This window comes from Haemorhous mexicanus, chromosome 6 (genome assembly GCF_027477595.1).
Source record: "Haemorhous mexicanus isolate bHaeMex1 chromosome 6, bHaeMex1.pri, whole genome shotgun sequence".
Classification (NCBI taxonomy): Eukaryota; Metazoa; Chordata; class Aves; order Passeriformes; family Fringillidae; genus Haemorhous; species Haemorhous mexicanus.
The window spans coordinates 28539565-28567536 of record NC_082346.1 but is presented as its reverse complement, the minus strand read 5'-3'; the positions used below and the strand labels follow the sequence as shown (position 1 = coordinate 28567536).

The window sequence follows — 27972 nt, the reverse complement described above, 5'->3', positions numbered from 1 at the left end:
GCGGGAGGCGCGGCGGCAGCGGCGGCACCGGCGGCAGCGGCAGCGCGGCGGGACGGCAGCGGCGGCATGTTCAGCTGGCTGGGGAAGCAGGGCGGCGGGCGGGAGCGCGGCGGCGGCGCCGACGTGGTGCAGACGGTGACCGGCGGGCTGCGGGATCTCTACCTCCGCAAGCTGCTGCCGCTGGAGGAGCACTATCGCTTCCATGAGTTCCACTCGCCCGCCCTGGAGGAGGCCGACTTCGAGAACAAGCCCATGGTGCTGCTGGTGGGGCAGTACAGCACCGGCAAGACCACCTTTATCCGGTAGGTGACCTCCGGCGTGCGCGGCCCCGCCGGCCGCTCGGTCATCCTGGCCTCCTGCCCGGGATGGTGCTGCCCGCGGTCAGTCCCTCCTGCCCGGAATGGTGCTGCCCGCGGTCAGTCCCTCCTGCCCGGGATGGTGCTGCCCGCGGTCAGTCCCTCCTGCCCGGGATGGTGCTGCCCGCGGTCAATCCCTCCTGCCCGGGATGGTGCTGCCCGCGGTCAATCCCTCCTGCCCGGGTTGGTGCTGCCCGCGGTCAATCCCTCCCACGCTCCGTGCGGGCAGCGCTGCCCCGCGGGTGCGAGCCGAGGCCGGGCAGCGCCGTGCCCGTGACAGGCGGCGGGGCTGGCGACTCGACCCTCCCAGTGAGCGGGGCTTGCCGAGAGCCTCCGAGCTGTGTCGAGGGTGTGCCGCTCCCGGCCCTGGTACACGCTCTGTAGCTCGCCGCTTGCTTCCTGTTCAAGAATATGATCTCTATTTCATGTTCTTCTGAGAAAGTGTAACCCCGTTGTCTACTTCCTCTTAGTTCTTTAATCCCTAAGTTATTTCAAAGGAAAACCAGGGGCTTCGTGTCAAAGCGGTATGACTGCGCCGGCCATGGGAGATCACATTATCTCCTCCCCTCTCATTCCCAAAAGTAGCTAATGCACAGATCGGATGTGATCATAGAGGAGTACGGTGACAAGAGTTTTGGGCAAAAAACACGTGGTATCTGGAAAGTCTTCCCTTCCATGTATGTTTATTTTGATCAATTACATTGAAGAAGCAGTATCAACCACTAAGGCAGCTTAACAATATTGTTCCTGTTGTAGTATTTTCTGTCTTTCCAATATTCCTTATTTCTAAGTTTCTTAGTAACCCATTTTTAGGAACCTGAAGCATATCTCGGGTAAGCACAACACTATGAATCTGTAAATATTTTGCATATGTTTGTCCCTCTCATATGCCCCCTACAAATCAGTCTAATGTTGTGTCCAACTCTGCAAGAGACACTGAGGGGTCACTTGGTTCACATTTTGACCTGCTTATATCTGAAGTTCATTATAGTCCTTCCATAAAATTTACAAATATTTATCTTTCAGTTCCAAAGATTACAGGCAGCCTTTCCATAACACCGTTTTCCCTTTGCAGTGCAAAATACCTACCTCCCCTCTCCCCTGAAGTTCGATGTTTACCTTTAATCACCTGAGAGCTTTTCAGATGTTTGCAGAACTAATCATGTCTTTTCAGGCTTTACAGCTAGCTAATTGAAAGCTTGAAGTCGAACACGGTTTCTTTACTGATTATTACTGAAATCCCACAAACACATAAAGAGGTGTTGCTCAGAAGAATATTTTTAAAATAGGAATAGGGCTGTAATCAAAAGAAAAGAAACTTAGTTTCAGGATGTCCACAGACCGTCACAAGGTGGTGAGTGGAGGAAGGGGTTTTTGATCTGGATTTTGCCAAGGTTTCTCTAGGTGTTTTCATTCATTTTCTTCTTTAAAATTACACTTGCCTTGTTAGTCTGTGTATATTTCCTAGTAAGTGTTGTTACTTGGCTTATGGACAAGGGATGGGGAGAGCACAGGTAATACAGAGGGAGGCAGAATGCTCAGAAATATGTGCATACCAGAACTTGTGCTGTCTGTCAGCAGCGTAGTTCTGTTATTTGCAATTCATAGAAAAATCTGGGTCTCTCCTCCTGTAAGAGTTTGCCTTGGTTGAGAACACAGGTACTTGATTTATGAACATTCAGCTTTTCTGTCCTTTGTAGCTGCCTGTATTTGACTGAAGTACAAGTCGGTGCTATGCTTAGAAACATTAGTGTTCCTTGCAGTGCCTTGAGTGTATTTTTGCTACTGTTGCTTTGTGAGTAACTTACCACTTTAATAATAAAATGCTGAGTAAAAGGGTTGATTGATACTTATGTACAGTCTGAATGAGAAAGGACCTATACTTTATTACAGCTCTTGCCAGCTTTTTTTAGCATTTGTCAGTGCCAGATGAAGATGCCTAGACAATTTTGACAGAGATGAAGTTTTCAAAGATGGTTTCTCATGTGTTTTGTTAGAATACCTGACTTGATGCAAGAGGTGGCTTCTACTGTGATGTGCCCTTCTTTTTATCCTCTTACTCCTTTCTGCTGTGCCCATTTTAGGTAGCTTGCAGAGCAGCTTAATCTTCTACAAGGTATTGGAAAAAGCAGGCATTGACTGCAGAGCTCAAATCTGTAGCAGAATATCTTTCATTGCTTCTAAAGGCGCTCACTATGATCAACATTCCTTACCTCAGTGTTTTCTATAGCATAGATAATAGTTGGCTGAATCAGCATGAAAAAATACTCCACTGAATATGGGCAGCAACTTAGACAATAGTGTCACAGTGACTGTTACTCAAAACCTAAATTAAAGGAGAAAAAGAAGGGCAAAAAAAGAGAAGTTCTTGTATGCTGTGTGCAAGACTTAGAAGAAGACATGGAGAATTGTTATAGTGTCCAGGTCAGCCAGAAATAAGTTCAGCCTCTGGTAGGCTGAATCTCCATGGAAAAATGTCATATCCTCACAAGATTGTTATAATCCTGTATTTGTTCTAGATGATTTTTCTAAGGATGAGGTAACACTATAGGGGACTTTTTCCTCCAAACCTTTTAATAAGCAAACATTTTATAAAATAAATAATTAAAAACTGCCTTTTGTTCATGTTTCTGGACTTCATAGTCAGGAGGGCATATTAGGTCTACTTAAGTGTTTACTCTTGGGTTTATGTGTGAACGTAACAATTATGTTTAGCTGTCAAATATTCATTTGGCATTTACTTTGATTGAGTCGTTATCGTGAGAACTTCACATTTTCATGCCTCTGACACATCCACATCCACCCAGTTCCTTCCACTAAGTCTTTATGGAAAACACTGATGTACCAGTGATTGATTGTCCCCGGAGATTAAGATATGGAAACAAACACTTCCAGGTTTCTAACAGCTCTTGTGTTTTTTCACTCAGTGCTGTTTATCCGCTCTGGCACTTGGAACAATGCGGTGAAACCAGTCAGTTTTGCTGTCTAAGGTGTAGTGTGGTGATAGTTTTATTCACTTATTTGCCAGGGCTGACAATTCAAACAAGTACATCCAAATGTTAATGCTTGTCCAGTTGTGTTTAATGAAGTGGGAGTATAGTGAGAGCCAATTGTTATCTTACATGTGAGGTGCTTGGCCTTGCAGTTTCTGTAATTGTCTCAATTTCTTATGCCTGTTTTAGGAAAAAAAGTGGGGAAGGTGGGGGCAAGAGAGAAGAATTGTACTGTATGAAAAAGAGATAGGAGGTAGTCAGTGCAAATAGGTAGTTTCTTTCATTCTGTTTTAGAAGCATAGGAGACTGATTTTTTTTAAAGAACTTATCAACATGAGACAAACCAGAAGTAAATTCCTCAGATTGCCAGGCTGTGCTTTTACTTTGCTCACAGGTATTACTCAGAGGTTAAAAACTTCCTGCTATTTAACTCAGCCAGAGCTGACTGTTGTGAAAGCACCCCTTTGTATGCATAATGTCTGGAGTCTGCAAGTAGTGTGTGATCACTTGTGCAGCTGCATCTATTTATTTGGGGGTGAAGTGGGAGGAAGGTCCCTCTTAATTTCTTTGGGAGAAGGCTGTAACTTCTTCACTAGCTCTACATGAAAGCTTTGGATTATTTAGAGCAGAATTCTTACACTAAAGGCACTAAAGAAAACATCTGCTAGTTTTGCTGTGTTAAAAAAAATATAATACTTGGTGCAGTATGTAGTATGGAGGTGAGCAGCCCTGTAAAGGAGCCATGAGTTTATCTCCCAATGCATCACAGAGTATCCCTGTTCAGTGCTGCTCTGTCCAGCTCATTTGCTTTTGTGCATTAGTGTGGCCTAGCTAATGCATTTAGACTTCAAATGATAATGGGTATCTGCAACTGTGAGTAATCTTTCTATCTCTGGGAACTTTGTAACCTAGTTCCCTGTAGTCTGGCTATACATCTTGCAGAGGAACCTAGATGAATGTTTATTGGCAAAGCTGAAAGGTTATAGCCCAGGTAAAAACAAAGAGAGAAGAATCAACAGGATGTCTGTTGTTTGATCTAGACTGTCTTTGGGGCATTGGCTATTTTTAAGCATTCTTCCTGTGAACCTTTTTGAACTTCTTCTCTGCTGAATATTCCTCAGAAGAGCATGTAGTTAGAGATGCTGAAAATCCAGGTATTTTCCTGTGCTAATGAAGCCTTTGGTACAGAAACATCGGCAGCTTTTCAATTTACAGGAGACTGCTCTTACCTTTTGTGTGGGGGAGTAAAGCTGTTCTTTCATGCTGAGAAGTGTGATACAGCGTGTTGTGGCTTAGCCCACCCCACAGCTCCAGCCTGCAGCCAAGCACCACACAGCCACTCACACCCTGCACAGTGGGATGGGGGAGAATCAGAATGGTAAGACTGAGAAAACTTATGGCTTGAGATAAAGACAGTTTAGTAGGTACAGTAAAAGCATCACAGGCAAGGCAAAGCAAGGAATTCATTCACTACTTTCCATGGGCAGGCAGATATTCCGGTATTCCCAGGAAAGCAGGGCTCTGTCATACATAACAGTGACTTGGGAAGAGAAAATGCTATCATTCAAGTGTCTCCTTCTTCCCCCAGCTTTATATGCTAAGCACGATGCCATATGGTACAGGACATCCCTTGGGTCAGCTGGGATCAGCTGTCCCAGCTGTGTTCCCTCTTAACTCTTTGCTCACGGGGTGGGGTGAGAAGCAGAAAAGGCCTTGATTCTTAAAGGCCTTGAGTGTGAGTGCTGCTCAGCAGTAATGAAGATATCCCTGTATTGCCAGCACTTTGCAGCACATATCCAAAACACAGCCCCTTAGTAGTTATTGTCCCAGCCAAACCCATCACACTTGAGCACAGCCAGTGCTCAAGGAGAGGTTTATTTTAGCCTGTACTAATTCTTGATGTGCAATTGTGAGCCAATCTTAATGGAAAATACCTGTGATGCAAAGTGATTTCTGTGTCTGTTAATAGTTGTACCAGGCAGAGCATTGTGACTGTTGGGTGGGGCTTGGTATTTGGAAGGAGGTCTTGCCTTCCTGGATTGTTATCGCTATAAAAGCCTGTTTTTTAAAGCTGCCTTTATGACATTAACTTGGGAGTATCATTGCAGTTCAGTAGCACTTTATTCTGGTTTAGTCATTTCAATAAAGTGCTAATTGGTATTTGCACTATCAAGTTCAGAGCAGCAGAAAGAGATGTTGGAAATCATGAAAGGTATTCCGTACTTGTAACTCTTTACACCTGCTACAAATTCATGAACAGGCCATGAAATTACTTTTTTAGGCATCTAAAAGACTGTCACCACTGAATTTCAATAATCATGCCATAATTCATGAGCTTAGAATAGATGGCAATTATCCTGTTATCCTGGAGGGGTCTTCTGCTGCATTTAGATCTCACCATGTAGTTTTCCTTGACCTGGGATGTGAGACTTCACTCCTGTGCATTTGATTCAATATATTCTTTACTGCTACTCTTGGAGCATCTTCTGGTATATGTTGTCTGTCACCTTATGAGTTGCTACCTCTGTCAGTAGCAGCCTGGGAATGACAATTTGTATCTACAGAAGAGCTTATTTACAAATCTCTTAGAGACCCCTTGTCTTTTAAAAGAAGGACAGTGAGGAAAAGCAATGTTTGAAATAGAACATTTTATCGTGGCAAGTTAAAAACTTTATTTTGGAAGACAAAAGTATAATTGATCCTTCAAAATCAAAGCCATGGATAACTCCAATCTGGAAATTTTTCGTGGCTCTTGTGAGTTAGCCTTTGCATCCTGTTTTAGGGAACGCTGGTGTGCAGTGATGTTCTTTGAAGAACTGGGAACACACTTTTCGTGTTTCAGGTGTTCAGCTGTGTGCCACAACACTTTAAAATCCTGGATTTCCATGAGGGCTTCAGCTGGTGAGCAGTTAAAGGAGTTTTGTCTTCATTTCATTTAGATCATTTCATGATTTAATTTGTACAGTGAGAGATCTGCTGCGTTTTACAAACCTGTGTGGGCAGAGAGGTTTGAGTGTTGTTTCATTTGCTTTTGGAGAGGGGTCAGTTTTATTTCCCTGTTACTGTGCCTTAGGTACAGCTTATTCTAGAGATAAAACAGATTGACTTTGGCGTGTTCTGGCATGATTGTTCTTATGTTCCTCCTTCCTCACAAGCTTTAGTATTGGTATTTTTTTAATTTCTTTATTTGGAAGCAGAAAGCTACAGGAAATCTTATGTAAATAACTGTTCCATGCTCCCTGATCACAGATTGAGTAATTGGAGCCAATTTACTAAGGCTAGTGGAAAACAATCTTTGAAATATGTAACATATATTTAGTTTCTTAAATTCACCTTCTGTGCACTGATCTATAAATTTGCAAATGCTTGGGTACTTTATTTGAAAACAGAGATTGTTCAGCAAGTATAGATAATACATGAAATGTTTTTTTGCAGCAAGTCCTCTCAAATCAATATTGATTTAGGAAGCTATAGCAGAATAGGCATAGCACTGTTGGATTAAGTCCAGAATAAACCTTTATTAAAAGAGCAGCATTAATATAGATGGACTAAAATGTAACTAGTGCTGTCGCTGCATGCAGGACCACCACTTGTGCCTGAAGAAAAATTCTCATGTAAACCCAGTTTTGATTATGTAAATAGTTAAAACATACTTGATTAAAATTGTGGTATTTTTGGTTTTTTAGTAAGAACTGCAGGGTGACATTGAAAACATTTTGTTTTAGTCTCCAGCGCCAAGATGGTGCTGTTGTGACTGAGGACAATAACACTCTTGCTTTGAAGTTAAGCAGTGCTGTCTGTGTCTGTGAAGGATGGCAGTTGTCACAGAATGTGTGCTAGAGGGAGGTTTGCTCAAAGGACTTGGGGCTGCTTTTACTTCTTCGCACTTGCCATCCATGAAGGGATGCAGACAGGCTTTTTATGTAAATAAATGCCCTGGCTCCATTAAGTTTTAATACTTAAATACACGCTAAATTCATTTCAGACCTTGTTGTCTGGAAGGTCAAGGCCCTCTGAGTATGTGCCTTATCTTCTGTCAGTGGATTACTCAAAGGGAGGTGCAAGATGGTTTCTGGTGGTAGCACTGCCTGACTTGGTGCCTTTTGGCAGTGCTTTGGTGTTAGGCCTGAATTGCTGCAGATCTGACTTAGTTAACAATTCATTTTTGATGTGCAGGTCAAAAGAAAAAAAATGAATTCCTCACTCCCAAAGAGATAAAATTTTATTATCTCATAATGGTTCTCTTTGCCTCTGGTAGGATGAGTTAAAATTAGTGAGATCATGCCAAGTTGATTAAAGGGTTGGATCTGTCAGCCAACTTAATCTGCTCATGTGCAGCTTCAAACCATTGACAGCAGCACTGGTATAGGTTTGAAAACACTCAGAAAAGCAGCCATGTGTTGTAGTGTGACCTACAGCACTCAGATCTTTGGTAGAAGCATCCCCTTAAATGGTTGAGGTGCTGCAGTTGAGGAAGTGCTTTCCACACTATTTCTAAAGGGATTTACTTTATCCTTTTACCTAGATATTGTGAAAAACTAATTCAGTTCTCCTCCTCCTTTCCCAGTTTACATTTTTCCTTTATTTCATTATTTCTGTTATCTTAATCTTCGAGAATATGCATATCCTTGGGAATTTTCAAGCAAATTGTAGGTATTAGCTTTTGCCATGGATCCCAATCATTCATTCTTTTGGAATATTGAAGTATAAATATAGCAATTGTGTATAAATACAATATTGTGTTCTCTACCTCCAGGTACCTGCTTGAGCAAGACTTTCCAGGCATGAGGATTGGTCCAGAGCCTACCACAGATTCCTTTATTGCTGTAATGTATGGAGAAACAGAAGGAAATGTTCCTGGAAATGCCCTGGTTGTTGATCCTAAGAAGCCATTCCGGAAACTCAGCCGCTTTGGAAATGCTTTCCTGAACAGGTGAGATCATCTTGCTTTCTGTCTTCTGATGATTACCTTTAAATTTTGGCATGTTCTGTTTTGTGCAGCATGGAATAAATATTGAAATACAAGCAGAAATGGTGGCAGTTCAGGTGAATTAAATGAAAAAAGGCAGTACTAGGTAGGGTGGCATTAGGACAGAGATATTCATTTATCTGAATAGAAAATAGTTGTTAAAACCAGTTCACAGAAAACTGTAGAAATGATCCACTGGGTGACTTGTTTGTGAAGCATGATGCCAGGTGGAGCTCAGGGTAAGTTTAAGCTAAAATTCTACTCAATAAAACTGATAGGTTAGTACTATTTTTTAAAATTACCATCGCCCCCCCAAAAACAAAAAGAAGTATTTTGCCTTTGGTTCTGTCTTGTTCCTTTCCACTGATTTCACTGGATATCTTGGTATAGCTATTTAAAATTGTGAATTGCTGGGATGTGTACAAGAAGGAGAAGATTTGAATGTGCCCCATGGATGGAAAAAATAAAAGTTCAAGCTGTAAAGTGTTTAATATTAACTTAATATATTAATATTAATATAACCAGAGAGATCTGCTGTGTATTTGTAGAAAGGGAAGAGTTGTTTGGGGGCTGTGAACATTCTGATAATAAACTTAAGTAGCATGCTGAATATTTTCAGTTGAAAGTTAGTTACTAATAACTCCATTCTCATTGTCTGAGCAATCACCTTGTTTTCTTCCTGTATTTGATGGTAGCTTGACATGGAGGCCTCACTTTGCAAGCAAATTAATCTAAATTGGTTCTTTTTAACAATAAACTTTCCTGTTTGGCTGATAAATATTGGCATCCTTGTTAAAAGTTCATCATGTACAATTTTATCTATTGCTGTGCTTATTCAAAGAAGAAAGTTTATAGCTGCTTACAGTTGGCTTGGCTATCACTTTGCAGAGATAAGAATATGTGCTGTGGGAGACTGTAGTCAAGTCCCATTTTATATAACAATTTTGAGATGACTGGCTAAATTCTGTCTTCCAGATCACTATTCTGTTTCTCCCTTTCCTTACCATTGTGCTGTCTCAAGGAAAAATTAATGTCCTTACAACAAAAATTGTATAAATTGTATTTTACATAATATTTAAATATTTGCACAGAACATTTAATAATGGTATGTGTTTGTTTGCATGGGTGGCAATATAATTTTTTGCCTAAATCATCTAACTAGTTGTGTCAGGTTCTGACTGTTATGCAGGCAAGATTATTGGCTAGCTAAAAAGATGTACTTTCAAAGTAACTGACCAAATTACTCCAGTTCTTTTGGTGACTGTGATATTGTTGTATTGAAGTGCTGTGGGCACCCTTATCTTCCCCAACAGTCACTCTTACTCCTTAGTTATTCAGCAGAGATCTGTGTGCTTATCTTTCCCTAGCATTTTTCAAAACTTACCAACTCCTTTCTCTTTATGACTTCCTTTAGATGAAATTGCCTTGGGCTTCAGTATCTTTGAGATCCTACCAGGTTACCTGTAATCATAGTACATATTTTACTTTGCCTTCTGTCATTTGCCATGTTGACAGTTCTTTTTATCTGATATTACATTTTTCCCATCTGCCTTAATAGACTTCTCTCTATCTACTTCCCCCCACCCCGTCCCATTCCCCCCCTCCCATTTTATTTTTGAAGTGGTTTCCCAATCCTAGTGTTTTGTTTTATGGAGGAACTTTAGGCTATGAACACTTAGACTATGAAGCTGAGTATCCTTTTCATCCAAGTCTAACAATCCAAATGACAGGAAACAGGGACTGAGGTAATGGAAAAAATGAAGCAAACAAGAACACGGTATCACAATCAAGGCTTGTACTTAGTAATTAGCTGCATTAATTTATTGATGTTACCTTGCTTTTGTCTTTTTCCATGACCCCTTTTAATTGGCCTCTGTATCTCACTGCTTGTGGGAGGTGTTCCTGTATTAAACTCTTACTTATCCTGTATCCTTTTAAGAAAAGTTGGGGAGGAAACCGAAGGGGGACAGGACCTAGTGTGCCCTTGGATGCTGGTGAGGGAAGAATACTGCATTTTACAGTAATTTACAGGCAGAAAACCATGTAAATAAATTAGTGCTGCTAAGAAGAAATGCATGGTCCTGATCTACTTTGATGTGTCATAATAAATTACAGTCATCTCATTCATACAACTGTTTTTGCAACACTTTTTTTTAAAATCTCTCATTCAGGTGGATAGTATGTAGTTCTGTTTTTTATGATGTAGCACTTTCATGAGCTGCATGAAGTGCTATGTTAAGAAATAAGTCTCAGTGTTGAAAAGAGATATTCAATTACCACTATCATTACAGTTGTCCAGAATATTAGTTTGAGGCAAGATTTTTAACCCATCTTTCATCTTTATCTTATGGACACATTCTAAAAGCTAACAAGCAGTTAATTCTGAGCTCATGATTCTATTTCCTGTGTGTTTGCCCATGTGTTTACTTATCTCCTCCCATTGGCACTAGTGACTGCTGCAAAGATGGCAGTGTCTGCATTTCTGAGGCCTGTGATTCTCTATTTTATGGCATGGTCTTTTCCAGCTGTCCCTGTTCGGGTGGTGCCTGAGTCAAGACACTGCTGTATTGTTCAGCTGGCATAACAGTGCCTTTCTTCCCATGAGATAGGTCTAGAAACATCTTGGTGATACTGAACAAGCACTGGGCTTTCTAAGGTTGGATGAGAGGGATAAGAAAAAATATACATGAAAATTCAGTCTTCACAGTTCCAAATATATGAAAGCTTCTTCGTGCTGTACATACGAATGTATGAATTCGATGTATGTATGTATGATGATGGATGTGATGTATGTATTTTTGTAATGGTTCACATGATTAAATGTATTTTCTTTGTCACTTATGCACATCCATTATGCTTCCACGTAATTTTTTAGCTTTGACATAGCACTGCCTTTAGGTTTTGGCAAGTTCAAATAATGTAATTTTGTCAAGTTCAGATAATGTAATTTATGTTTACATACCCTGAGGTTCTATCAGGCCTGGATGGCTGCTGTTTCCTTATGCCCTTTTGGGTTTCAGGGAGAGGCACAGGTGATGCTGCCATTTCTGTTTTATCCAAGAAGGCACACTGTGTGCTTTTGTTAAAGGTTCATTGCTACAAGATCTCTTGCAGAACAAGGTGAAGTGAGGTGTTAGGACTTCTCTTCTTCTCAATCTCCTTTGAATAAATTGTACTGTATAAAATACCATCTAGACTTTGATATAGTTTACATTTTGTATCTGATACTTGACTGGTTGAACTCTTCCTAACTCAGATGATCCAAGGCCTTAAAGGTCTTGTTTGAGCTCAGCACACTGTCTGTGATACCCTGTTTTTTGGGGCAGTGTGCTTTGTGAAGCCATAGGTTGATGTAGGGCAGCCCCATCTTGGAGCCTGAGGCTGCAGCTTAACCCTGTGTGGGCCAGCCTCGCGGGAGGAGGCTGAGTAACTCTGTGTGCTCCTTCGTATCTTCAGCTGCTCCCTGATAAGAGGATTAAACTCTTATGCAGATCTCTTAAAGGCAGGTTATGATGAAGGGCAGTGAAGTTCTTCAGTCATTAACTATCACAGAAGCATCATTGTTGCTTGCAAGTAACACACCGAGTGTTCTGCAGGGCTCTCAGAGTCCTCGTCAATTATTTATTCTTCCATAATACCACCATTGAATTTGCCTCCCGTTGCGGAGGCAGGAGGTTATTGTTTAGAGCATACTGTGTGTAATTTGAACTCCTGCTCCTGGCATTGTGATTGTTTTGGCTGGGCTTGTGGAAGAAATCCTGGTGTTTTTCACTGGTGCTCTGCTGAGGAGAGTGGTGGCTTAGGGAGTAGGGATCACTGCCAAATCGGGCAAGAGGGAGATGTGGCAGGGACTGGACCATAAACATATTGTCAGTATGGCTTTCTGCTTCCTCCCCTTTTCGGTCTTTGAGTCTGGGCATAAGCTGGAGTACATGAACAATTTTCTCTTGTGTGTGCTAATTTTGATCCTAGCAAAATGGGTTTGATGGAGTCTTTTTGATGTTGCATTTTCAGCCCAAGTTGTCAGCTTTTGCAAAATTTGAGGTCATATCAGCACTTAGACGTACAGTTTTACAAGGTTTCTCTGTGGAGTTTTTTTGAGAAGCTCTCTTCATAATTTTTGTTAAACGTGTATGGCTGCGAAACACAGAGGTTTGCCAGGATTCAGAAACTGTTTTGAGTCTCACTTGAGTGTTTCTAAAATCAGATATGTAATGGGGAGCTCTCAAGCGACCCCCTGTATGTGAGCTAGAGCTATTGTTAATGGGTCTTTTCCCTGCTTTCCTGCAGGTTCATGTGCTCTCAGCTACCCAACGAGGTCCTGAAGAGCATCAGTATCATTGACAGCCCTGGCATTCTCTCTGGAGAGAAGCAGCGCATCAGCAGAGGTGAGTTGCAGTGAGCTTTAAGTCACCAAGCTCACTAAATTTTTTCTGCTCTGCTGGACAAATCAGCATCGTAATCTCTGGGGAGCCTGTTTTAGTGGTACTGTACGTACTTGTGTACTGCAAGCCCTGGACAACCCATATATTTTAAGGCTGGATGCAGCTTTGGAATTTTTTCTCTTGAAAGCTGGTGGGGGTTGGTATTTCTGTTGTCCTGCTGCTATGGCTGCAAATGGCTACAGCTGCATGGTCTGTTGACTAATTAGTGCTTTGTCACTCCAGAGAAAAAGCCTTATTTTGATCATTTTAATTGCTTTCCATGAAATAATAGTGACTCTTTTATATACTGCTGAAGTTCATGAAAGAAGAAATGATTCATAATAGCTGTAGGTTGATCATGTCTGAAAAATTTGGGGGTGGGTCTTTAAATAAGGTGAGTTTTTGTCGGTACAGCTGCTAGAGCTGCTTCTTAAGGTTGCTCAGTCATGCCATTATATAATACAGTCAAAAGAGGAGGTCAAATGATAGAAGGAGAAAGAGCAAATGAGAATATTTTTAATAATATGAAAATTCTGCAGAGAACTGAGCACTGTTTATCAAGCTGTTTTAAACATTAGTCTGTCTTGAGAAAGTATTTAAACAGAGCAGCATAATGTAAACAACTTTCTTCCTTGCATTCTTAAGCTGCGTGCATTTGAGTGCCTGTTGGAGTTGTAAATGGTAGTGGTGCAGGGTGGGGCTTATGCTGCCCTCTGTTTTCAGGCCTTTGCTTAAGAAATGGAAACTTGTGTTTCTTATCTCTGTCAGAGGAAATAATTCTTAACATACCACACCTGGGATTTTTTGAGGAAATCCTGGTACAAGCACAATATATGGCAGCTATGCAACAATAGTCTTGTCTTTATAATAAACTCATAGAATAAGGGACTAACTTTTTAGGACTATGATCTAAATTATGCTTACTTAATAAACTGGTCTACCAGATGCTTCTGGATTTTTTTTTTTTGTTCAGTGATGTTTTGTCCTCTTTATTACTCATAGTCATGTAAAGCATTCATCATGGGGAAAGTGCTGGGCTTTCCTTTATGTGATGTGTTGGTGAAATAGTAGAGATGAACAGCATGAGAGCTCTACATCTCTACAAAGACTAGAATGTTGTGAAACCAGAAATAAAACAAATACTGCATGTTGGCACTCTTATTTTAGGCAGAAAAACTTGAGTGTATAACTAATGATTTTAGTCCTGAAAAAATCTTCTTATAAAATGTCCGCAAAATATTTAGATCCCAGTTTACACAGTCTGATAAAATCAGCAGTGGTCTGCTTTTCCATTGTGGGTTCCAGCTCCCTTTATCCTCGTCAAGTTAAAACTAGCAGCTTAAATGCCCAAGTTAAACTGCATCTTACCCTTTCTTTGCTTGTTAAATAAAGAGAAAATTATATTTGGCAGCATTCAAGTATCTGTTGCCACTTTTGTAATAGTATGGAAGGGAACATGAAAAAAGCAGAAAACTAAAGCATTATATTAATATGCCACTGAAAAAGTGAGGAACTGTGTAACCAAATTCAAGACCATTAGGTAATGCTGTGAAGTCTCAGACTTCGAGTGCAGGACAGAGTTGTGTTTCTCTCCAGGGTATGTTTCACTGGTAGTCCTGTGTTGCCTGAAGGACTCCTCACTACCATCTAGAATTGTTCCTGTGATTTAACAAAACATGGCTCTTGTTCCTTTATTGTTCAGAAACTCCTTGTCAGGATGGTATGTGCCTTATCAGTTGTTACAGCCTAGCTGGCCTGCCCTTTGGTATGATAGACTTCCACCTAATTTGATGTAGTTCAGTGATTACCTCAAACTCTTACCTGTTTCACAGGCTTTAACTTGGTTAGATTGCATTTAATTAATTTTTTTACATGTGATAAAGATTGTCTTGAATGTGTCCCTTGTCATAGTTCTTTGATAAAAGTGTGGTTCTCCTGTATACTGTTATTTAATTATGTTTAAAGTGTGGTTGTACCGAATATGAGGTTTTGGGAGTTGGCTTTAGAGCACTGTTCTCTCAGTGTCCCAGGCTTTGAGGGCAGGTTAAATAAATGTTCCATACACTTAGGCATCACCATACAAGAAGTTATTTACAAGTGCCTGTGCATTTATTGCATGCACATACTCCACACTATCATGGTCAGAAATTACTACACTCAACCTTGGCTGAAATACTGCATAGTCAGATACATTTCCTGTAAATGGCTTTTGGGCTGCTTATGCAGTTTGCATATAGCTGGTTTTGTGGGGCACAAACTTGACTTGTCCCGTGATGCTGCACATAGCAGGGTTTGTCTGACCTGCTTCCTGAAGGAGTCGGTCTGACTTAGACATATTTATGCTATAAGTCTAATTTAGCACGTTTTGAAGTTTGAGTTGCTTTGATGACTTTCTAAATTATTGTGGGCAAATGTAAGCAGGATTGTACAAGGTGTTTTCTGCTATCCCTGAATGTGTCTGTCAGAGAGGGTTCTGCTTTCTAGAAGTTTAGCTTATGTCTAACATTGGTAAGCTACAGCTTTTCTTATTTAAAATGTTTGATGGAAGAATAACATTACAAGGCCTCAGTGTGAGACCATGCCTCTTTGCTGTTGGTGTTTCTTTCCCATCTCACTAGCTACTGCTTAACTGTTTACCTACGAATGAGTGTAACATCTGTACAATATTAAAATTTGACAGGTATCACTAGGAGTAAGTAGAAGCCTTCTGAGGCCAAGAGAGGACTCAAATATTAGCTTTCATTTTAACATGCAGGAAAACAGTAAAGGGACTATGTAAAATTAGAGGACATGCACTATTTCCCAGCATGCTCTATTTTTAACTCTGGAAAGCATCCAGGCCACAGGATGAAGGAGCTGATTTCTTAAAGGGTCAAAAATATACACAGAGGGCAGCATTCAAAGATGTCTCAAGACACACCTTTCCCGCTCCTGTTGTCAGCAGCAGGATGTGCCAGAAGCTTCCTGCCTGTCAGTTCAGGGGCAGTGCAAGTGGCTGAGGAGAATGTGCAGATGTCTGCCAGCATTGTCCCCTGGGCAGACAATGCCCGTCCCTGTGCCCCTTCTGCAGCATCACTGGTCATGTCCACGCCCTTGCAGACAGAAATGTCTGTGTGGGCTGCAGGATTTGGAAAAATGAGTGTCTGGCAGGATGTAGGGAGGAACCCCTCTTAGGAAGGGAGGGGGTGTTTCGTTCATGACTGAGTGGTGTGAAGGCAAGTGTTTCAAAGAGTATGGGGAAAGAGTTCAAGGGAAAATGGATATTGTTGTTTTGTTGGTTTTTTTTAAAGCAAAAAGCTCCCAGTACATACTTAGCTGTTCCTTACTCATACTAGATGAGTCACATCCATGCCAAACCCAAAGCCGCATCACCAGTGGTGTGGATTAGATGTGTCACTTCTGAGTAAGGAGTTCCTGAGCACTGTTTGTTGTGTGGATTAGGTACCAGCTGAACCTGTAAAAGCATTTAGGCAAGTGCTATGAATAGGCTTTCCTTCAGAACGTGATAAGGCTTGTTTCAGGTGATCAGAAGGTCACTGCTCAGGTTCTGTAACCTGTCATGTCCTCAAAGCCATCAGCAATGTAGTCACATTACTTCTAAATTGTACTTTTTAGTCTGCTGTGGCAAAAATAACAGCAAGTGTTGCAAGGTAAGGAGAGATGAGTTTGAAAATGGTTTTAAATGCTGCATTTGAACCATTTTCCTTGTTAATTCAGATAAGCAGTGCTACCAAAGTGACCAATAGTGGCAGTGAAGAAGAGAGGTCATGATCAGAGCCCCACAGTCCTGTTTAGCTTGGGTGCTGTGCTGGAACCAGACTCCTGGAAAGAGGCAAATGTGGGTGTGAGGCAGAAGAAAGTGCAGTGATGAAAACAGAAGGCAGTAATAGTGAGACTGGTCCAAGAAAATGCAGGATACAGTTGTCCTGACCTCACTGTTCACAGATACTGTCCTCTTGGCAAGCTGTTACCCTCTTGTTCTCTATCCCCAGCCCTACATTCTCCAAAACTCACTTTTCTGAATGGTAAGACTGTAACAGTGCGTTCTTCCTCCAGGCTACGACTTCTGCCAAGTCCTCCAGTGGTTTGCTGAGAGGGTTGACCGAATCATCCTCCTTTTCGATGCCCATAAGCTGGATATATCCGATGAGTTTTCAGAGGCCATCAAGTCCTTCCGGGGCCAGGATGACAAGATCCGAGTGGTGCTCAATAAGGCTGACCAAGTGGACACGCAGCAGCTGATGAGGGTCTATGGTGCTCTCATGTGGTCCCTGGGAAAGGTGATCGACACGCCAGAGGTGCTGCGGGTCTACATTGGCTCCTTCTGGGCCCATCCTCTCCGAAACACAGACAACCGGAGACTCTTTGAAGCCGAGGCACAGGATCTTTTCAAGGATATCCAGAGTCTCCCACAGAAGGCTGCTGTGAGGAAACTCAATGATCTCATTAAAAGGGCAAGGCTTGCAAAGGTAAGAAGAGAAGAAAACAAAATTGAATGAGCAGTCTCTGCTGCTCTCAGTTTGTCCTCAACCTTGCCAATTTTTCTCTCGCTATAAAATATGTCTTTTTAGCACAGTTTTTAATTTGGATTGAATTGTCACTTTTTCAAGGAAAAGATATTCACTTGAGGAGAAAGCAGTTGTTAGAAGACAGGAGCTCTAATTTCCTGTGCAGTTATCAAACCAAATGCATTTTCCTTGAAATATATTTTAATGTGAACTACTAATCAGAAATTAAGAGGACTTTCAAATCCATCAGTATATGAATAGTTGTTTGGGGATGTATACCGCTCCTGTGTTGGCTTATTTAAATTTCTGAATATGAAGATAGACTTTCAGGAGTTTTTGGTGGGGTTATTTTTGGGGGTTGGAGGGAGGAATGAGGGGGGCTGTTGGTTTGGGGGGTTTTTGTGGTCTGAGCTTTAGGGCACCCTGTAGAAGTTGCTTCTTTGAAAATTCCATTTAAAATCACAATGATGTGTTAAAATTTGCTCTGATCTCAGAGCAACCTCAGATCCAGTCTGTTTTGTAAATGTTGGCAGCATTTTGTTTTCATTTGTTACAGTCATTTTGGCATTGAAGGGAGTGTGAGTTGAGTAATTTTTAGATATTTCTATGAAATGTAAAATAAAAATTGATGAAGGTAAACACAGTATGCAGTGGTCTTAGGGATATGTTAGACAGTCCCGGAAGGGGAATAAACTGTTTATCTGCAGGAAAGCAGCAATGTAATCCAGTGTCATTTTTCTGCCTTCCAAACTGCTCTCAAAGTATTGACAGTCAAAAATAGCTTTTTACAGTGTTGAGCGTGGGGTTTCTTTTACCCTGTTTCTCTGCTACCCTCTTCTTAATGTTTTCTAAAGCATTTACAGTAAATAGAAACAAAAGCAAACTCTTAATATGCTGTCAGATTTGGGCATTAGGCTTTTCTCTCTCTCTCTCTCTCTTTTTTTTTTTTTTTTTTTTTTTTGCCTAAGTCCTGTGACTCACTATCCCGTTTTGAAGATGGGGACTGCTCTTATCTACAAGAAACACATGTGCATACTGGCATACCTTAGGCCACTTAGAATACACATGTGAAACTGTTATTGCTTATGAATTACAAACATACTTTTCTGAGTTTGATAGAAATATTATTTTGGACATAAGATCCATAAAATTGCTCACAATTATTTATAAGCACTCTTAAAAATACCCTTACTGAATCCCTTCTGTAATTCTGGAGAAATACTTACATCTATACTCTCAGAAAATGTCATGGTTTTATGCTTCTTTATGCTGGAGTTTTTTTCTCCTGTACAGAAGTGAAATTTATTTGCCATTCAAATGCATACGCTCTTTTTAGATATAAGGAAGTGTTCGTCTGAAATTTGTGAACTTAAGATGTGCACGTAAAAACTGGCTACATGATTTTTCTTCTAAAAGCAAATATTTTTTTCTGTTTCCTCCTTCACAAGTAAGGAAGTAAATGGGCAATTGCCCTGTGCAGATTGTGTAAGGTTTGTGTAGAATGCTGTAATACACATTCTGTCATGGTTTGGTAGGTATTAAATATTATACTTACACAACACTGAAGCAATCGCTTGTTTTACTGATGCTTTTTAATGGTAATTTGTCTTCTCCCAGTCTTCAAAATTTCACCTCTTTATTGCTCAACAGGTTGGTAGGCATACCTAATTTTTAACTCTTTTTTTCTGCGTGTGTGAAAATTGTAAGCAACTTGTGTTTTGTGGACAGCTGCGTTCTTTTAAAAGGAGCAAGGACCTGAGTTCTGTAAAGACATCCTGTAGTGGAGGTCATTTGGCTGCCATGGTCCTGGCCAGGTCAGAGCTTAGGCAGCATTACTTCTAAAAGAAGGCTCTGCCCTGGTGTCTTTCCTCTTGTGTGCAAAATGAGTTTCAATGTCCACACAGAGAGCTGGATAGGTGAGTTCACCTCAATTAGGAAGTGCAACCACTGTTTCTGTTCTGGACCTGATCACTTGTTCTGTGGCCAAGCAGATCCTTTTGGTGGGGAAAGGTGGTGGGAGAAGAGATGAATGGTTCAGAATAAAGGCATAAGGAAGGTGGGCAGGATGGATATTTTGATGGCAATGCAAAAATCAATGTGTTTAAAGACATCCTAAATAATGTCTTTCCTTATAAGCTGGAAAGGCTCTACTTCTCTCCCTAGGCAGCCATGGCATGCTGCTCCTGTTGGAACTGGCTGCTCTGTCATCTGCATAGGTGGCTGCATAAATACAGGCTATAGGGACTCACTTTTCTGTCAGTACATAGGTAGGAATGCAATATCGCTTCAAATAGATTGCCTTGCTACTTAGCATGCTTGTATTACTGGAGGAATTATCCCATTGATACCCACAAGGGCTGGTGTGGCAAATGAGCTGCAAATCATACAGATGGACCAGTATGGCTGGAGTTTTCTGTGTGGTGCCAGGACATGGGGTTTGTGGTCTTGCCTTTTCCTTTGCTGTTGGTACTCATAGAATGCTGTACCAGGCTTCTCCTTAAAAGAGCAAGTGTGCATCTGTATTTCCTTGAAATGTGTTTCCTTTCTCTCTGCCCCTCAAAGGAATGCTGAAAGCAGCAAAAGCTAATAATAACTAACAGGCAGCTAACTGTTCATGTAAACACAAAGTTCCAGACACAGTAGTTGATAATATCTTTCCGTAGGGAAACATATTTCTGTTTCTTTTTATGACCTAGGTGAGGAACACTACTGCTAAGTGTTGGTAAGCAGTAGTTTTGATTTCAGTTTTGCTTCTTTTTAGGTTCATGCTTATATCATCAGCTATCTGAAAAAAGAGATGCCCTCTGTATTTGGGAAAGAGAATAAGAAGAAGGAACTGATCAACAAGTTGCCTGAGATCTACATCCAACTGCAAAGGGAACACCATATTTCAGCAGGGGACTTCCCTGAAGTCAAGAAAATGCAGGTAAGATGGTAGATTACCTTTCCACTGAAATAACTCTTAACTTTGTAGCAGGATTGCCAAATTGGAAAAGGTAGAACAGAGTATCTCAGCATTACAGCTCAGGGTGTAGAGCAGTTGAAATGACAGTCATTTGACTGACATGACACTAGAGTGACTTCAAAGGGGTACAGACCAAAAAAGAATGGTCACTTGCTTAGTGTGCATTCACTGATACAGGACTCCATAAAGACTATGAAAATAAGGAATAAGGAATCTGGCCTTTTGTCCTTTTAGTCAGTACTTGGTCTCTCTTGGCAGGAAGTACTAAAGGCTTTGTGCAAATAAAATGGCAGTGAACACACACAGATTTAGGATTCAAAAGACGCCCCTTAATGTGGTTATAATTTATTATTTTTGTGAAAGTATCAAATATTTGTGTAGGTGAAGATATCTGTAGTCATAAGTTCGTTTTTACTCTACTCTGTTCCTGTTCTTACTGGTTCTGTTTCCCAGTGAGTAATAAAGGCAATGTGTTACTCGAAAAGTCCAGCTTAAAACCTCTTGCTGCTGAAAATAGTCTTTGGCTTTTTTCCTGTCTATGAGGGAGAGAGAGAGAAGTTCTTGGTTTATGCTCACAAGTTATTTAAAAATACCTTTTGTCTCTTCCTCTTTTGGGTTTTCTGCAATCTTTCAGCCAATTCTCTGTCACTTTCTTGCCTATTTATTTCTGTTCTCTGATTTGAGATGAGTTAGAAAATATCCCAGGGAAAAACAGCTAATGTTGTGTTAGCAGTGATTTCAAGCATCAATTGGCAATTTTTGAATCTCAGATCATAGGCTTCTTAAATGGCCTTTGAATTAGAGGATAATTCAGCTTGAAAGCTGAAGAAGAAGAGATCAGGAGCCTGCAGTTTGCTCTGACCATGGACTAGTCATGAGTGTGATGGAGGATGTTTACCAGGCGTATCATTCTGACATGTGGTCACTTGCACAGCTATCATCAGGACTGATGGTTGGCTGATTATCTATAGGAAGGCACATGTTTCTTTCATAAACTAAAGTATTTAACCTGGGAATCAACTATTGGCATGAGATAGCAAATCACAGATGAAGCACAAGATGTACTTTAGCTAAGTTTTCACAGTCAGGATTGCTGGAAGGGTTTCATGAGTTAAACTTTGAAAGGGGATTTTATGGCAAAAATTGACTCTTTCTTCCCTTGCTGCTTTTGCTTGTGATGCAGAGTGAGGGAATGAGAGATCTGAATATTGAAACAAAATTTGAATGAAACTCTTTCAAAATTACAGTACATGTCAGCTAAGCCTCAGCAGCAGATGGCAGCAAATGTGTACAGGAGATCGGTCACTTCTGTAATGAGGAGCAAAATTGTGAGAAAGCAAAATGGTGTGAAAACAAAATTGTGCCAAATCCGATAGCAAGTTGATCTTTGCTTCCTGAGATTTATTCCACTACATACATTTATTCTGATCTGGTTTAATATAATCAGGTGATTATATTAAATGTCACCTGAACAGAGTTGTTGGTTGACAGTTTTTACCCAATGCTCCAGGTTTCTTGGGTTATTGTCACAATCATTTTGATATGTATAGGAGCAGCTCCTTGAGGTGATAGATGGGATTTGTTAAAGCAATTTAACAATTTTACAGAATGTGAGAGATGGTGGTAGTGGTGATTTTGAGTGTTTTTAACCTTTTCCACTCTTTCTCTTCCTGGCAAGCATTTTGCATGTAGAAAAAATTTAATAATTGCCTAAAGCTTTTTTAATTTTCTGATGCTGTGGTGTAAAACATGCGTGGGCTTGTGTTGGAATAATGCATATCACCTAGGTAAATATCTCACTGGTGTTAGGATGAAAACTCCACAAATTCTGCAGGGAGCATGTGACTTCATGAGTTCTGGCAGCATTGCTATAAAACATTGCTGCTGTCATCTCAACTCAGCTTTTCTTTATTGGTAAAGGACACCTTTTCCTGACCTAACCACAACCAAGAAGTCTAATCTATAAAATTAGATCAGTCCTGCAAACATTCAATTTTATTTTTGACTCTAAACACTTGCCTAAGTGCTAGCAGGACTGAGGACTTACTTGCACGCTTTCTTTGATGTTTGGGAAAAAATAATCAAATGGAAAGTTGCTGGGTAACATTCATCAACTGCTGTGGTTTTATTCACTGCACTTTGAAATTTATATTGTAAATGTAATTTAATAAATAAACTCATACACTGTTGCAAAATTGTCTTACTGTGTTTGATCAAATATATTGGTTGTATGGTACATGTGTTTTGTTTCTCCATCAAGGAGTTTCAGCTATAGAAACTCTAAAGATGGCTTCAAAAGATACATATTTTAATGGAATTATTACTTGATTATTTTAATTTTAAGCCCATTCTTAAACTTTTCAATGAATTGGAATAGTTTTTAACTACTGTCATTGTATCATTCACAGGAGCAGTTGGAGAATTGTGATTTCACTAAATTTCATTCCTTGAAACCAAAGCTCATTGAAACTGTGGATAACATGCTGGCCAACAAAATTGCCTCCCTGATGAACCTGATCAGACAGGAAGAGAGCAACATGCCCACAGAGATGGTACACGGTGGAGCATTTGATGGCACCATGGCAGGACCTTTTGGCCATGGATACGGGGAAGGTGCTAAGGAAGGAGCTGATGAAGAGGAGTGGGTTGTTGCCAAAGACAAACCTGCTTACGATGAGATTTTCTACACTCTGTCACCAATCAATGGCAAAATATCTGGGATTAGTGCAAAGAAGGAGATGGTGACTTCTAAACTACCCAATAGCGTCTTGGGGAAGATTTGGAAACTTGCAGACTGTGATGGCGATGGGATGTTGGATGATGAAGAGTTTGCATTAGCAAAACACCTCATCAAGATTAAACTGGATGGATATGAACTGCCTGGCACACTACCTTCCCACCTGGTGCCACCATCTCACAGGAAACCTTTCCAGACAGCAGAATGAACAATACAAGGAGAAGAGTGAGGATTTTGAAATTCCCACAGGAAATGTGTTGAAAATACCAAAATTTGAAGTTAAGCTTAGATCCTTAAATCTCACAGCACATTTCACACAAGCTACTGAAGTTATGAGCATGGCAGCAGGGAAACATTCGTGTCGCTGTCCCTGCTGACCTTCACTCAGACATGCTTATCACAAGTGCCTTATAATAGCTCTGTCATAAGGTGAAAATGTTTTTGTAGTCCTGTGTCCATGTCTCGCTTTCTTCACAGCCATCAAGCAGAAAAGATCATGCATAAAATTTGCTAACCTTCACCAAACCTTAATACTTATCAACGCTGTATCCAAACTATCCTAAATAGCACACTGAAGCTCAAAATGTTAAATTCACCTGCATATGCAAGGAATATTTAGATGCTAAAAATGTACGTAAGCCATTGAGTGAACGTAAGCATCTCTATAGTCAAAGAAGAGGCTGATATAAAAGGAAATCCTTTTCTTTCTTTTTATTGTTTAATTGGAGTTAGGAAAAGAAGAATGATGAGGAGAGTCTTGTAAGTGCTCAGAATATGAGTAAACTTGTTTTAAAACTTCAGATTCTATCTAGAACTGCAAAATACTAAATTTTTTTTCAATCTGTCATTGTGTCTTATCTGAAGAATAGCTTCTTCAGTTTTACACAGCACTACATATTCAGTATTATCATTAGAAGAACAGATCTCTTTTGTTCTTTGTATTTATAATTTTCTTTGCAGTTTAGGCTTAGCTTCTCTGCAGACAGTGAATTTCTGAATGGTTCAGAGTGACAGCAGAATGGTTTCTTAAGCTGAAAAAGCCATGTTTGCATTGAACTTAAACCTCACTTTCTGTTCAGAAAAGGTGTATTGCTCAAATTCAGCCTCCTCAAAGCACATCAAATTGTCTCGGAATATTTTCATTGGTATGTAATTTCTATTTACAGCTAATTATACAGTTATGTCTGTGCATTTTTAATATATAATATAATTAAGAGAGATTATTAACTCTTTTGCCAACATGTAGCTGACAACCAGAAAAGAGAGATTCAATTCTCATGGTTGCAGATTTGAAGGATGGGGAGGTTGACAGAAACTGTTAAATTGATTGTAATAAATGATAGACTCATTCCTCCAAATATTACTTCTTTATTGAAAACAATCCATGAAAGGAATGGGTGCTTAAATAAACATTTATTTTCCAACAACACACAATCAAAGTTGAACATACTGTCTGCTTACAACTGATTTTTATCAGTACCTTAAAAGAAGGCAAGTCTTTGGCCCTGTGAACTTGAGTCTTTCAGGGAGGGCCAGTTCTTTCCTAAAATCATATTTGGCAGCCAGTTCTGGCCCATGTGTATGAGCAGGAATTTACTTGTATTCCATTTGTAATAGGAAAGACCCTACACATCAAAGGTACTGTAGTTTTGAGCACTTTCTTGTTAGGTCTCAGTAAGTGGCAGCAGCAATGCCTTCTGAGACAGAGCAAGCCAAAAAGTGCTTTAACATCCTTGCAATAGGGGTGGGGAGGAAATAGTTTGGATATTGTCTCCCAGTGAGGGTTTCAGTCACACTTCCATGTTCAGTTTTTTGGGTGATCTAAGAAAAGCCTCGGCTTCTTTCTCCAGATAATGTATTTGTAGGTTGTCAGGTTTAATGCCTCACATCTTTCTGGACCTCTCATCTTTCTACATCTGTTCTATTCTGAGGTGCAATTTCCATGAACTTTGTCAGGGCACTTGAATGGGAAAACAATGATGCTATTTTAAGTAATGGCAGAACACCACCTTTACCTTGCCAGGTTTCTGGGCCTGTATCAAGGATGTCCTGGCAGAGTTGAATTGTTCTGAGAACTCGATTTTTTTTTTTTTTTTTTTTTTTTTTTTTTTTTTTTTTTGTGGTTGTTTGGTTGGTTGGGTTTTTTTAATTCTTAGGTGTTTTTCCTATCATTCTAGCATACCAACTTTATTTTTCTCAGACCTAAATTAGGAGCCAAATTAACCTTAGTGCATCTCTGTGCACTTTAGTAGAGCTGTGAAATTTGACCCTGAGTCTACCTGTGTGACTGTACATCTGCAGAGTAACTATTTTCTATGTAATTTATTTTTGGTTGGGAAAAAAAAAATAGTCTGTAGACATTGTGGGTGTTAAGAAAAAGAAAAAGGCTGCAGAAGTAGTAATGTGTGTTTGTTTGTGGCAGTGTCTGCAGTCAGTACCACTTCATACACTACTGACCAGCTTAGTACTAGTGACTAGTTAATCAGGAAAGCCACCAGGAGAAAGAATGCAAACTTGTGTATTGTGACTACTGGAGTGTAGGCAAAACTGAGAGGATCTGGGAAGCTGCTGATTTTCCCACTCTGCCTTACCTCGCTTTTGAGCAGCACAGGGCTGCAGCATGGAACTCCTGCTTGAGTTCCCACCACATGTAGCTTTCAGGGGTGATGCTCCAGACATATTGGAGCCATGTGATCCCATGAAATTAGAAATATCCTCCTTCAGTGAGAAGAGCAGGATAGTTTCAGTGGTTTTATTCTATTTTTCTAGTTTTGTTGGTAGTAAAATGGAGAGCACAGCCTTTTCCTCAGTCTCTGTGACAATATGCTGGCTTGGTCTTAAGGCAGACAAATTGAAATACATCCTTTTGATAAGTTAAAAAATTTTGCCTAGATGGGATTGTAGTATTTTGCTTTGTGTTCCTGTAGAATTTGGAAGATGAATGCATGAAGCATGTGTAGGAGTAGAGGTGGATTTTCTCTGGCTGTCTGGGGAAATAGGAGTGTTTCATGGTTTGCATCCACAGCTACATAAATCTATTTCTAGGTATGTGGTACCTAGGTACCACATAAATCTATTTCTATGTATGTGGTACAGTGAACTAGCATCACACTTAGAAGATAGGAATGAAATACATTTCATGGGAACTTTGAACAGCAGTTTCTTGCACAACTAAACTGATGGAGCAGTTGCTGTTGCTCAGGGGAGGGGTTCTGTTCTCATCACGTCCTCACAGGCCCGTGGACCTCCCCCGTTTCCCTTGCTGGCTGTTTGCAAGCCCGTTCAGTTAAACCAGCCACACACAAATGTTTGGGTAATGTTCTGTGGAGTTAGTGAAGCTGTGTGTTAGAAGCATGAGGAGTGAGCAGGATTGCCTTCTCTCAGGAGAGTATGCTCTAAGTGGTTATTTTAGCAGCAGTAGGCGGTAATCCTTGGTGTTGTTTGTTACTAATGTCTGCTGAAGAAAGGTGAAGATGTTGAGTTGGTTGGACGTTTTATGCCTAGGATTTTAATAACATTTTCTGCAAGATCATTCAAAGCTGTTTGTAATTCATCCTGTGAAATCTGTGCCCACTGATGTAGTGTACTGTCTTAAACTAAAGTAGAAACCGCTGCTTCTACCTTTTCTCCAGCTATTCCACAACACAGTTTCAATTTACAACCCTTGTTCTATTCCTTCAAAAATTATGAGGTTTTGTTGCAGATTGAAACAGGAAATGTGGGGCTACAGTTCCTAACCACAATACAGGACATTGAGAGACTTAAAAGCTGTGACAGCTTGAAATTGGAGAGTTTACAAAGATTTTTAAGTCAGGATGAGGTCCCATTTGTTAATTGGGTGTGGTGTGGATTTGTGTGGAACCTGGTCTCAAAGCAGCAGGTATGTGGTCCCTGGCTTTCAATATTGTTCATTGCCAGCACTTGAAATGCACCTTCTTTTTTTTTTTTTTCCATTACTTTCTTCCCTTCACAATGTACAGTCATTTTAGTGGCTCTTTAAATTGTTGGATCTCAAGCAGAGTTTGAAGTGTGTGGTTTGATGGATATGTGTATCTTAGCACTGAGGAATAATCATGAACTTCATTTTCTATTTCACATGCTCACCTTTTCTAATATTTTTTGTTAAACACTGTTTTCACTTAAAAGGCACTCTGATTTTTGAGGAAATGCTTGATCTGTGCAGTGTGCTTCAGTTTGTCCAACTAGGCAAACAAAGTTGTAAGTTCATTATTGTTGCACTTTTATTACACAGTAAATTCTTTGCAGATACTGTAATATATTTTAATATGCTTTGTAATCATTTTTAGAAAGCGGTGATAAAAATTGCTGATTTAATAAACTAATATTGAACTACCTGAGATCTTGGTTTGTATGCTTCTTTCTGGAAGATAATCTTTCAGTGACTCATATTTTGTAATCCTGCTACTTAAGGCTCATAGGCAGAGTAGCTATTTGGCAAGCTGCTGATTTTGCCACCTCAGTTTATGTATCCATGATAGGTTCTGGCTGTTTCTTTTCTGTGCCCTTGAACTTGTTGCTGAAATTACTGCTTGTGCCACGGCTTGGTTCCAGAATTAAATTTATCTGTAAAGAATTAAAAAACTCCCACAAACCTCCAGCACTCCTCTGTAATTAGCATGTTACAGCAGAATGTAATTTTGGAACTTCCTAATGTCTAAATGTGGAAGTGCTGTAAAGTCCAAGTGTGGAACATAAATCCAAAACTCCCTGTGTGAAACTTGATCTGAGAGGTGGTACTCGTAACTTTGGTGGGGTTACTAACCTTGAAAAGTAAGAGTAGATTGAATAGCAGCTTAGCAAAAAGCACTTAGATGTGTTTGTCCCAAAAAATCCAAAGACATCTTCCACACCATGCTGCCAACTAGTTGAGGATAACCAGTGGCATCAATAGAACATTCATTGTAACCTTGTGCTGAAATTAATCCTCCGGCCCCTTCTTTCTCCTCTATGCACACATCTTACTTGAGGCATTTCCAAAGATATATCTGTGCCATCAGGA

General features: G+C 40.2%; 1 protein-coding gene across 1 annotated transcript; it reads left to right on the top strand.

Moving 5' to 3' along the window:
- The first annotated feature begins 34 nt into the window (after window positions 1–34).
- EHD4 (EH domain containing 4) lies at window positions 35–27310 on the top strand. Its single transcript, XM_059849515.1, has 6 exons — window positions 35–302; window positions 8106–8282; window positions 12609–12706; window positions 16799–17211; window positions 20012–20176; window positions 22624–27310. The coding sequence occupies exons 1-6, from the start codon at window positions 67–69 to the stop codon at window positions 23158–23160; spliced, it is 1626 nt and encodes a 541-aa protein (XP_059705498.1). The 5' UTR covers window positions 35–66; the 3' UTR covers window positions 23161–27310.
- Window positions 27311–27972: the final 662 nt, after the last annotated feature.

What these genes read in the sequence shown, in the direction of transcription:
- EHD4 (XM_059849515.1), top strand. Translation starts at nt 67, where the DNA reads ATGTTCAGCTGGCTGGGGAAGCAGGGCGGCGGGCGGGAGCGCGGCGGC. An exon ending in GGCAAGACCACCTTTATCCG is followed by an intron (nt 303 to 8,105) that starts GTAGGTGACCTC and finishes CTCTACCTCCAG; the next exon opens with GTACCTGCTTGAGCAAGACT. An exon ending in GAAGCAGCGCATCAGCAGAG is followed by an intron (nt 12,707 to 16,798) that starts GTGAGTTGCAGT and finishes TTCTTCCTCCAG; the next exon opens with GCTACGACTTCTGCCAAGTC.